Source organism: Trachymyrmex septentrionalis, unplaced genomic scaffold (assembly GCF_001594115.1).
Source record: "Trachymyrmex septentrionalis isolate Tsep2-gDNA-1 unplaced genomic scaffold, Tsep1.0 scaffold20, whole genome shotgun sequence".
Lineage (NCBI taxonomy): Eukaryota > Metazoa > Arthropoda > Insecta > Hymenoptera > Formicidae > Trachymyrmex > Trachymyrmex septentrionalis.
This window is the reverse complement of record NW_017305180.1, coordinates 5824877-5838258: the sequence shown is the minus strand read 5'-3', so window position 1 is coordinate 5838258 and position 13382 is coordinate 5824877. Positions and strand designations below refer to the sequence as shown.

The 13382-nt window shown below is 31.3% G+C and overlaps 1 protein-coding gene across 3 annotated transcripts in view; it reads left to right on the top strand.

The window, feature by feature from the left end:
• Positions 1-13382, top strand: part of LOC108747846 (cysteine-rich secretory protein 1-like) — a 55318-nt gene that overhangs the window by 32274 nt on the left and 9662 nt on the right. For all 3 annotated transcript variants that reach the window (XM_018485703.1, XM_018485702.1, XM_018485701.1), the window contains 2 exons: positions 7536-7633; positions 9096-9232. In XM_018485703.1, the coding sequence (XP_018341205.1) occupies positions 7543-7633; positions 9096-9232 (228 nt within the window). In that variant the 5' untranslated portion in view covers positions 7536-7542. The remainder of the gene's footprint in view (positions 1-7535; positions 7634-9095; positions 9233-13382) is intronic.

Here is a 13382-nt window from a genome sequence, read left to right as displayed (position 1 = left end):
TTCAGTATCTCTATTACATTACCAAATAGTTTTTTAAGAAGATATTTTAGGAGGAGAACCGAATTCCTTTATTTTAGAGAAATTTTACAGTGAAATTTTGTTTGGGTAAAAAAAGACCCAGATTTTGTAAACGGAAAGTTAACCCTTAGTACACACAAGGGGTTAAACGTAATTCCACTCGATTTTCATAGTTCCTCTGTTTTCCTCCCTTTTCACTTATTGCAAAATATCTTTTGTGCTTTTTAACATTTTAAACTTTCTAACTCAAAAAATTTTTTTTTTTTTCAGTCTTCAACCAATAGGTATTAAAAAAAAAATTTGTTAAAATCGATGCACCACAATCTAAGATACAAGCAAAAAAAAAACGCTGGGTTACAAATACCCGGATGTGAGTAGACACGGACTGCCAGAGTTGTGTGTACTGAGGATTAATAACAAGTTAAAGTTGCTATTCACTTTTTGCTTACTCAATCGACACTGTACGAGCTGACTGAGACTTAAGTGGAACGATGATACGCATTGTAAATGCGCGTTATAATGCGATTCAAAATTGTCAACCTTGAGCAACATGTGTGCCGTCATAACATGTCCGTTTGCTTGCTCTTGGATGTTGGAGGAGGCTGGCCGTTACAATTTGGACAGTCCGTTGACACTGATATCGACAATCAAACGAGCATTCAACCGCAATGCATATACATAAGCCAGCCACTCCGAGATGTCCTCATTGCATTTCCGCCCGTATCTACTTTATGCAATGAGAAAACGTTGCTTCTGAGTGCAAGAGTGCATTATGTCGCGTCGAGCTTGTGCAAAAATCATTACCCGACGTGAACACTCGGCACGTATTCGCTTCGCATTAAGAAAAACGTTGAAACGTTGCACATTTACGTTGCTCATAAAAAGGAAAAAATCATTATGCTCCATCACCACGGTTCGTCTAAAATTCATTTCGTTTTTACTTCCAAGATATCGAGCATTTGCACTACAACTTAAATAATTTTACAGAAAATCGAAACAAAATGTGCATTATGAAATTATAAATTTATTCGAGTTATTTAGTTTTGTGACTGTGTAATTCTAGCCATTTGCCCGAACTTAGTTGTCCCATTTGTTGTCTTCAAAATAGCTGATTCATTTGGCTTGTATTGTGTCGCGTAATATTATTGAAATATCAATTTGAAATGCAAATGTCAATATTTCAGGAGTTCAGAAATACTTAGTAATTTATGACATTCACTAATATGTGACATCGTGTTCTATAACAATTAGAAATCTGGTTTATGTTTATTTGATATATTTGATAGCTTTAGTTTGCTCGCACTTGATCTATTTTGTTACGTCCAATTTCCATTATTATGTAGTTTATTTTATCCGTCTTTGCACGAGGCATCCCGCATGGCCAACGTTTTCGCGTCCGGAATTAGCCTCCATATTGGCTCGTGGTGTCTATTGGCAATCGATCGAGTGTTCAGCCAACCACCATGAATATGCACGAGAGAGTACTTCTAGAAAACGTTTCCAGCGAGCACTCCCACGTCGAATGCGCATCATCGGCTGTTTGACCATCGTGTTCCAACACAATGGAAATTTGCAATTTACTTCGTTGACTTCCAAGTTGGAAATCATTGACAAATATACGCGAATATAATACTATGTATAATAATAATATAAAATACTAAATAGATATGTAATATCTATCCAACTAAAGACGTAAAAAAAAAAAAACAGAACTATGCTCTCGAAAGAATTTAGAATTAAATTTTTTCTAACAAATAACACTTTGTGAGATTTAACTCACTTACAGATCAAGTCCATTAAATTATTTTTTTTTTTAATTTGTTGATTTGTTATAAATTAAAAGAGTTGCGGATTTATTGGGATTGTAAATAATAATCTAGTAATTTATAATATTGAAAATATAATAAAAATATCATAATAAAAAAACAAAATTAATTTCTTTTAAAAAAATTAAATGTCACATATATTATTGTATATTATGGACAACATTAAATGGCTCATATTTTCCACGAATTATATTTTTAATCTTTTATTATAATTTTCCTATATAATGTTTTCATGATTTTCCAAACAGGCAACGCATTTAAAATAAACCGCTTTCGTTCTAGTTTTCTATAAAAAAATAATCCGAAATGAAAAATGGTTCTGCAATTTCGATATTCACCATCGGAATGATATTTCAATATATGCCATACGATACTTCGTAATCGAAGGCTCTTTGTAGCTTTCCTACCTCAAATTGCTGGCTATATTGCGCACGTGTTATTTCCATGTTTTTTTTATTAAAAAAATATAATGCGCATACACGTTCGCCGCAAAATAACGGTTGATTTATGCCTCCGTTCGTTAGTAGCGATGTCGCGGCGGCAATGCGGTGACGATTCATTCGGAGTTTAACGCACAAAAGCCTGGGTGTACCCATTAGCGAGATACTTCGGGATTCAGTTGAATACGAAAGCCGCGTTTAATGGCGGAGAATGCGAAACTATCGATAAAGTTTCCCGTTTCCGACCACGACGGAGAGTCAAAGAGGTCGTCCGCGGCCTTGTAATTCGACTTTTGTGCTGCTGCAACGAGGGAAGTAAACGATATAATCGTATTATATCATATTATATCAACATTTAGATAATTCTCTATTCTAACATTATAAAGTAACAATGTTATAGCTGTAATAAATTATCAATTTCCATTATCATATCCCAAAAATGTAAGTATAAAAAAGAAAAAAAACTGCTTATTGTATACAATTCGACAAACTGACACAATTATTTTAATAAATTTACAAAACTCTTTTTTAATTATAATTTCGTTTATATAAAAATATTTTTATTTTAAAATTAATTTTTTTATTTTTTAATTAACTTTTCCAATGTAAAAAATTAACAAAATTAATTTTTTCTAAAACGCGCTAAAATATATCGGTCTTCAAGTTTCCAAACATATTAATTTAATTTTTCATATTGTGCGAAAGTTTATTCTGTATTTATTTTGTCAATTAATAATTATACAAGGTGTTTGGAAAATAATGATAAATCTTTCACACATAAAGGCAGAATGCACTAAACTAAAAAGAAAAGTCCTCTACCATTTCGCAATAGTTAATAAGATATTAATGCTAAAAATTGTCAAAAATTGGTCTTCAATAATTTTTTACTCAAATACTATCAACTTTACAAAAAAAAACTGCAAAAAACGAAAATTGTTTATTTTCTTCTCGTAAAACTCTACGAATTTTTTCAGAATTTTTTATCAACTTCTTAGTACTGTATTTTCTCATTTTTACCAACATGAGAAAATACAGTATTAAAAAATTCTGAGAAAAATTCGAAAAAAAATTCTTAGAGCTCTTTGAGAAGAAAAAAACAATTTTTGTCTCTATGCTATTCTGTCCCTATGCAAAAGATTTATCATTATTTTTCAAACACCCTGTATAAATAATTTGCTCATCACTGATTACATGTTAAATTGTGTTACATTAATATATATTAATATTTTTATTAACACAAATATAGAGAATTATTGCGTGATAACAAAGCACTGAATGGCACTAAATCCAGAACCGCGACGTTCCGAAACGAGAAGTTAGATGAGACTAGCTACTTCGCAATTATGATTTTAATTATGAACGGGAGTTACCGAGGGACTTACCGAAGCCGTTGTTATCCGCGCGTCGCACTTTTGATTTATGAAATTAAGTGAAAATATTTATGAGCAATTTACACGCGGCCAATATTACGCACTGCATGTTTCACGTGGTAACGCGCGCGTCATCGTCTCACACTACTTCGTCGACCACGGACTTTGTCGCAAATTAAATGCGGTTGCTGTCGGGCTTATCCTCGGCGGGAAATTTCCTCTGAATTATTGACGAACTGCCGCTTTTGACTCCTGATGAAAGGAGCGTTAGCCCCTTTATTCCCCATATAAGAGTGGAGTGTAATGAATCTCGCAATAACTAACTCACGTTCAACAAAAGAATCATTTCTTGTGACAGTGTCGTCATGGCCCCATTAATTTTCCATCATCCATTAGTATAAAAAATTAGTTGAAAAAACGCCGAAAAATAATTTAATTTGAATTTTATTTAAGAAAAACAATACTTTTAATACTTTTATATACTAGTCTCTTATATTATGACGTCCATATTCATTCTTGTACCATATTTTTTTTTAAACTATTGTCTTTAAACTATTATAAATTTATGGTAGGTAGATTGCTTATGAAATAAATAATAATAAAGAAATAAAAGAGACAGGTTAGATTAAACTATAACATATTCGTGAATAATTTCAGTGAAAAACGATGTTTGTGATCAGACACGGCTGACTTCACTGCGCTTCTATTACTAGCGTTACGCTATAAAGACGTACCGCATACTCGCATTAGAATAAACTATATCCATCTACGCTATGATGCACATCAGACGTGTAATAAATGTAGAATATGTGGCAGTACTATAGTGCTATCACATCCTTTTAACTCTCGGGGACGAGCACCATACGTGTGTTTCGATAAAAGAGTGTGTTTGTGCTGTCACATACGATTTTGAAAAACGCCAAGGTACATACAAATCTTAAACATCGAAGAAAGAAAGAGAGAGAGAGAAAGAGAGAGAGAGAGAGAGAGAGAGAGAGAGAGAGAATGTTTACACAATATAATATAATGCTTAATTTACTATATGTTAACATTATTGTAAGTTAAGTTTTTATATTGATATAAAACTTAACTTATTATATGTATATAACTTCTACATAGCATACGGATGAAATTTATAATAACTGGCAGCAAAAATTAGTTTAATAGTGATTTTAATTAAAAGCTCGTATATACATGTTTGCACTTTTTACAACATTTTCAGTTCATTTAACTTTTATTTCGCACTTTCGTATGCAAAATGCACTCGCAGCCGAAGCATAAAATGATAGATCGTAAAAAAGTTGTTTAATAAAGAATTCTTTATCTTATATTATTTATTTAGGAAAAAATATAGCTTCTGTGATAATATAGATAGGCAAAGAATCGCCTGAGATTTTTAAATTCTGAGCGAGACTTGTTAAAATAAAAATTAAAAAATTGATATAAGCGGGAGAATTTAAAAAAGCAAAAGATAAAATTTCACGAAGCGGCGTTGTAAACTAAAAGACAATTGTTATAAAAATCATAGACATTTACGACAAATTCATTGCTTTCGAGAAATTTCTGAATTGGAGAAACTCTGCTATCACTTTTGACGTTTTGTCATTCCTCAAACATGTATACCATAACTGGTCAACGCGGCCAACAAAATTGCAAATAGTTATTACGACTTGGATTCCACACGCCGTATACTTAGCATGTCGAAGCAAATAGCAATAGCCTGTACGAAATTCCAAATGTTTGGTGAGCTGGCATTAGCGTTTCTCGGAGCCCCGAGAAACCACGAGTACTTTCCGAGGATTTCAAATATTAATGCACTGGATATTCATAGAAGCTCTGTCTTTATTCGGTCAAATCCAATATCCGGACTATATGTATATTTAAAAGATATCGCCAGTCGCATTTCTATACACTCTACGTATATTCAACTTTTTGACATAATATCGATGAAATGATGCAATAAATTATAAATTAATATAATATAATTTTATATGCCTTTATAAAATCAAATAAAATTATTAAAATTTGTTAAATACTTAAATTTAATAAAGACAATTTAAAATGAAATTTATAATTACACAATACAATATGACAATATTTAATTAAAAAAAATTTAAAAGATTTGTTATTAATTCTTGCTTCGAGTCGTCAAACGGAATGAGAGCGAATGTCTTACGTTTTCCTATGTCGATTTCAAGATTGGGTGATCAAAATCTAATCAACGCGAGAAACGTGCCGAGAGGTATCCATATGTATCATCTGTCTTAAACTATTTTAGCATACGCTTCGTCTACAAGAGAGAAAAGCTAGAAGAGGGAGAATCGGAATATCTTTCGTCCGGAAGATGGAGGATATTCTAAAAGAGAAAATGAAAAGTGGCGGACGTAAGAATGTGTGCAGGGCTGGGGGAATAAAATGTGCCTTTGATGTCGTTCAGCTTGGTCGAACCTTTTTGCATTTCTTTGATATTTCAAAGTTCTATAAGTTTTCGCAGTAGATAGAACAGACGAAGAAGGCAAACTTCGGTTTCATCATCTAAAAAGGCTCGTTATTAAAGAGAATGTATTAAAGAGAACATAATATTATTTGACTATACGTAAGCACACATATATTTCAGTAATTTTTACATGTTTAAATAATACGTATATTAAAAGCTTGAGCCGGTGAATATTGATATAAGTATAAAAAATTTAAATTAATTTTTATAGACATTTGAAAATGTTCATGTAATCTCCGATAATTAGAGAATAATTTATCAAAATTATATCATATAATTTATCATTATTCATTATCAGTTCAAGTAGATAAATTATAGAACGCAAGAATATGGATAACTGCTACTTAATACAATATTTCCTATTAATCTTTACTAATATATACTAATAAGTACAATAATAAAAAATATTTAATATATATATTATACAATATATTTTCAAAAATATTCTAACTATCAGCGTTTCAAATGTAAAAATGATTAAATTTTTAACTTCAAAATTCTTCAATTAAATTCAGAATTAAATTGGAAACACTATCAAGTCTTATTAAAAGTATTTCATTGTTGCCTAGTGAACTAATTAAAAAGAAAATCGAGGGATTTTGTTCGTTTGGTGAGCCATTGCACGAACGCAAATAACGTTCAGCGTAATCTGTCTTCGTACGTGCCATTTGCCTTTGACGTTTACCACCGCGAAGGGCGTCGTGCTATTGATGATAGCGGCGGCGTTGTCAGGGTTGATAGCGGGGTTGATAACGTTACGCTCGTGGACACACAGTTTCGCGGGCGAGAAATAATGAAATTTGCCGTTGACGAGGCGAATAGTGATTAATGAGCCGCACACAGGTGCAAATGTCGTGTCGCTCGGCTGAGGCTGCGCACATGTGCATGTACGCTGTGCTGGAAAAGTTCGACGACCGAATGACTAACAAGAACGGGGAGAAAAAGATTGATCGAAATACAATTGGGAGAAGATAAAAAAACCCATGTACAAACTTCGTTTGCGGTTTCTTCGACTGATTCGAAGTCGATTTTTCTTTAGCAAAACATTGGAACTTATTCTCTGGTATTTTGTTTAATTTTCAACATTATCTTTCGGAGATTAAGTATTATGTTAAAATTAATGAACGAATAAATAATCAAGACAAACAAATAAATTTACGAAAGGCCAATTGTATAATATCAATTGCTCCGTAATATAATGCATGAAGGGAAATGTCTTACAGTTCTAAAGACACTTTTAGCTTATTTTTTAATATTCACTATACTTTCCAAGTTTTAGAACGTAATTATTCATGTTTAAATAATTTTGCGCTCTGTATATTAATACAACAGAATTTAGTAGTAAGAACACTTGGAATACAAACGGCTTCATTTCATGTTTCAGTTCATATATGGAGACAATGAAGTGGCTTTGGATAATTGTCTTGGTAGCTCTGGCGCTGCCAGCTGCTGTACCACGAAAAATCCAGAGAAGCAAGCCCAGTAAGTAAACGTTGTTTTATAGTTTTATATAAATATAGTTTTCATACATAGAAAAATTATTTTGTATTTGTGTTGAAACTGATCTTTGTTAAAATTTTGGTGTTGAATTTTTAACGTATCCGAGTGTTAATTTAACATAATGTAACTGTGTTATTTGAATATTTTATGTCAAACTGATATTCAATATTTCTTAGCGTTAAAATAACATAATTTATGAGCAGTGAAAAAATAATGTAAAAATAATATAGCTTTGAAATATAGATGCTAAAATAAAAAAATAAAACTACCGCGTTAATTTAACTTATAATACTAATTTTATTAAAATGTTTCCACAATTTGCTTCTAAACCTTGTCAATAATATATTTTTCATAATTAACTTTTTATCGTATTATTTGTATTAATGTCTAACATTTTCATTTTGTATTAAATTAATACATAAATTTGAACTATTTGGGACACATAAAATGTATTAAATTTAACATAAATGTGCTCACTGTGTGAGCAGTTATAAGGAAAATATTATTCCTCAAATAAAAATCACGTTTATGTGAAGAGAATGATTTATCTCTTTCAATGAATTACTGTTTCATTAATTACAATTATCGCGACTTGTCAGCTATGTTTGCACATTCTGAATTCTCTATCTGAGAAACGGAACTTTGTATGGTAAGCTTTCGTATACATCGAAGAACGTATCACGTATCTGTCTGGAAAAATATTCGACCATAACGCTTCCGTTTTCACTGTTATCCTATCACGGACATTCCTATATGATAGTCCCTGAAAGGATCGGAGAGCTACTTGATATATCGCGAGCAGGCGGAAAGTCGATTTTGATTGGGACAAGGCTGCGGAGAATCACTTCACATCGTGATTGAAGAAAACCACCATTGCTTGTTTCACCATCGTAACGACGGTAAGCCGATCTCGAAAGATATCTGTGATTGCTCAAAAATATCGCTCTAAACACACAATACTGCTATCTAAAATTATTTTACGATAAATTCTCGATATTTCTATCTGGATAATAAAAAATGAAGAAAATATTCAATTTTTACCAAACGGCAATATACGGAAACAATAAGACATTTAGATATCATCAAAACAACAATTCTAAAAGATATCGTATCACATATTAGCAGAAATAGCATCGAAACGTTTTCGTTTTTCAGCTGGTCGTTTTTCACATACGAGTAATTTCCGAAATGATTGGAAACCTTACGACAAGTCGCGAACAAACGGGAAGTTAAAAAGCACATCATGAAACAAACACGAATTTCCGCATCCTATAGTTGCACGGAATCCTCTTTTTTTTGTCACTCTCGTGACAAGATCTGATCAAGATTTTCTCTTTGCTGCTCCCGCAAAGAGGAAATGAGTAGTCACAGCTGTATTGGACTCAGGCCTTCGTTGGTGGCAGATGCCGGTTATTGAAAGGAGATATTTTCTTTTTGTTTTCAGCACCACGATTGTACGGCGACAGAGTCCCCATCAGTTTAATAAGGACCACTAGCAGCAAGGTACGGCAAAAGATCGTGGACACCCACAATTACTTTCGCACGCAGGTCAAGCCATCTGCCGCCAACATGCTCGTCATGGTAAGAATTCTATTCCTACATATTTCCATTTAATAAGTAAAGAAAAATCGATTCCCGTCAATTCCTGTTCGTATTTGTCGAAGGCGCATTTTGATACTAGTCAATTTAATATATTGAAAGACAAGTAATAATTAATTACTTATTTTAAGTATTAAAAGCACTGAACAACAGTTAAGATAAGTAATTAATTACAGTTTTTCGATAATAAAAATTTTATTAGATTTGTGAAGTATTAGAATTATACGCACTGGAAATGGGTTATTTTACATATCACGTTTATGAGCTTTCAGAATATTTAATCATGCAATAATAACAGTTTGTAGGTTATACCGTGCATTTTTTAATCATACAAATGTTTTTTGTATTAAAATCCCGAGTGTATTTTACATGTATAAATATATGTACGTAAAGCGGGAAAAGTTGTTTGTCAGAAATAGATCTACAATGATGTCACTTGATAGTGAATCGCTGCAGAACAGTGATAAACGGTTTAAAAGGGGAACTTATACTGAAGCATCTTCTGTAGCGTTAGAAGTAAAAAACGCAAAGTATTTCAGCGAGACAAGAAATCGATATATTCTATTTCCGTTGATCGACGCCTGTCCGCGTGACTCGGAGCTTCAAAGTAAAATTGGTTTCGCCGGGCGGAAGTAGATGTTACGCGCTTCATCGGAACGTTTACGAGAACTTTCGCCGATCGCGATAACCACCTTTCTGTAAATTTCATCGGCAGTTCATCACGATATTTCAGAAACGTTCGCTTTTTGTCTGTCATCGTTTTCGCGCAACAGCAATGCGATCAATAGTCAATATTGAGAACTCTGATACACTTGTCATCGTATTTTATCTACTCGCGATGACATACATATTTTTATTATTCCGTGAATGAAACATGGGAACATGAGAATTTTATCAAGGTACAATATAAGATGATTTCGCGATTTCTATAGTGATAATTGTGTCAAATTTTTTATACACACGAAAAGGACGGTTTTGTAGAAATATCTAAAAATTTTCTACATATTTTTCTACAGATTTGAAAATAATTTTATTGATATCCATCGAAATAATTACGTAGGATGTTACTTAGGATGTTACTAAAATGTTTAAAACTTTTTGCAGCATGGTATTGTCATTAATGTTTAAGTTAAGCGTTCTATATAATTATTTTAATGGTTCAAAAAACAAAATTATTTTCAGATTTGTACCGACCTAAATTTTGAGATACTTTAACAAAATTGTTTTTTCTATGTACATTTCACTATTGATCATTTGAAATAAATAAAAAAAGAGAGTAAAAAAAAGATATATAATGTGAACACTATTTTTCACAGATATGTCTATTAAATTTATCTAAAAGGTTCGTTGTATCATTCAAAAAAAGAGTTAAAAGTTTCAGCAAAATCGAAGCTATGGATTTCAATGTACTTTGTGTTTTATTTAAAAAGATATATTTTATTCCTCTTTTCAAAGTAGTCCAGTTTTAACTTTGTTTAATACAGAGCTTGATAGAAAAAAGATAAACCTTTTATATCAACTTAAATGTACTTTGAGTGATAAAGAGACAGAATCATCTTTATCTCTTCTACATTTTGAATACAAAGCATAAATAGTATTTAATACACATAGAACATTAAATATTTAATACTACTGATAATATTAAACATTGTTATGAATCCATTTTAAATAAAAGAATTCTGACGCGAATATATGTATATATTAAATATAATTTTATTATTATTAAATTATTATTACATTTGAAGTTTCAAAAATCTAGATTTTTTTGATATCAGTTTCGCTTGAATCTAGGATTTCTTCGCGCAGAATTTGTGAATAATGCGAGCGAGCGGTTTCGCAGCCTGTTCGAATAATACTAGGGATGCTTGCTTTGAAATTCTATCGATTTTCCCAGATTCTCATCTTTCGATGCGCCTTCGACAATACGTTGTCACTTTTCAAAATGGAATCTTTCCAAACTCTGCAGTGCGCGTATCTCTTTTCTTACAGAAATAGAAATAACTTTTCGACTGCCCTATAATCTTGATATCAATATTGTCGGATGATTTCGTTTGAATTCGATATTAAGTATGATACACTTTAATACATTAAATATTTTATGTAATATATTTTTAAATAATATAATAATAAATTTTGTTGTTAAATATTAAATATAAAACAACGCGGGCTCTCTCTCTCTCTCTCTCTCTTTCTCTCTCTCTCTCTGCACACGCACATACATACATAAATAATAAATATAAAATAAGTATTGTTATATATTTATACTTAATACTAAAAATCGCTATTAAACTATTATTGAAATTTGGATTAGAAATGCATTATTGTATCATTATTATTATTATTATTATTATTATTATTATTAAGCATTACTATCATAGTATATTATTTTGAGGGAAAAATATGTATCAACACAAATATTTAAATATTCTGATTTAATTTTAAAAGATACTGACAATTCAAATTTATTTCTATGAGATCTAACCATTTTAAACTATATAATAATCATTTAGAGATCTTTATACAGAGTGTTTCTGCATATAGTGTATCAACTGCTACAGCGGCTCCAACATATGAGACCAAGTCGAAAATGTCTAATAAACATTTGTCTGATTTCGGAAAGGTTTCGGAATAACGAGATATTGAAGTGTAAGGAAACATGAATCATAGTAAATGATGTTTAATATTAATTTTGTTGATCTGAATCTTGAATCTTTTTTTGATAGACTAGATCTTTCATTCATCCCCAAAATGTAAACAAATGCACGATAAGGATGACTTCCTGTGCGAACATTTCTCCTTGATCACTATCATTGAATTGGAAGAGGCCAGGACACTCCCATTAAATGGCAAGCGAAAAGTCCCGACCACACATCACTGGATTTTTTTCTTTGGGGGAGACGAATGAAAGATCTAGTCTATCAGAATGAGCTTCAGAATGCAGAACAATTATGGTAACTGGTACTTAACGCTGCCGATATTATTCGCGAAACTCCAAATATTTGTCATCAATTCCGAAACAATTTATTAATTTGTGCTAGAAAGTGTGTTGAAGTCGACGAAGGAATTTTTTGTACATCTTTTGAACATCTTTTGTAAAGTATTATAGAATAACGAGCATTAAACAACAAATTTATTACAATTCATATTTTTTTATTTCAATATCCTGCAATTCCGAAACCGTTCGGAACATACATTTCACTTGTTTTCATGTGCTAAAGCTGCTGTAGCAGTTTATGCACTATATGCAGAGGCGCCCTGTATACGTCCAATGACATCATATTATAAAATTAATTAGAAAATACACACAGATTTAGCTAGTTTATTCTTTGTAAAATTTGCATGGATAATATTCGGAGAAATAATTACCGGTCACGAATGAGAAGGCACTCTTCTGGAAACGCAACAAAAGCAACATAATAAATACAGCAGTAACATAATTCAACTTCATCGTGCACAATGCGCATTTAATTTGAGTTTTTGGCAACTTCGCAGCAGATAACTCGCGCCGTTAATTGGACTGATTAAAATTAAGCGGCAAAAGCCCTTGTTATCTGCTCGTTTCACGATTTTCCATATTCCTCTGGAAATTTATCAGAATGTAAATCCTATAACAATTATTGTTTGCAACACGTGCCTTTCTTCTATTTGGATAATAAAGCATGATAATAAGATGCTCGATATTTTACAAATAATAGATAATTAAACAACGATAATAGATTATATAACAGTAAATAATTTTAACTGCAAATAAAGCATAAATTTATAATATCAATATTATTGTGAAAAGACTAACAAAAATATAATGGTTATGACATTAACTATTTATCTTATATTTTATTATACATATATTATAGTTACTTAAATACTCTGCAGGCAAAAGTTTGAAAATATATTTAAAAAATTAATACCTATTTTTGAGATTTTACTTATTCGAATATTTATAACAGTACGCGTTCATTTAACAATAATTCTTCAGATTCAATAACAGTTATTGGAGAGAGAGAAAAGAATTATTGTTAAAAAAAAAATACATTGTTATGGATATTTGAGCAAGTAATCATAAATGTCAATTTTTTTAAATGTGTTTCCAAACTTTTGGTCAGAAGTGTATGTAATATATGTATATATATAT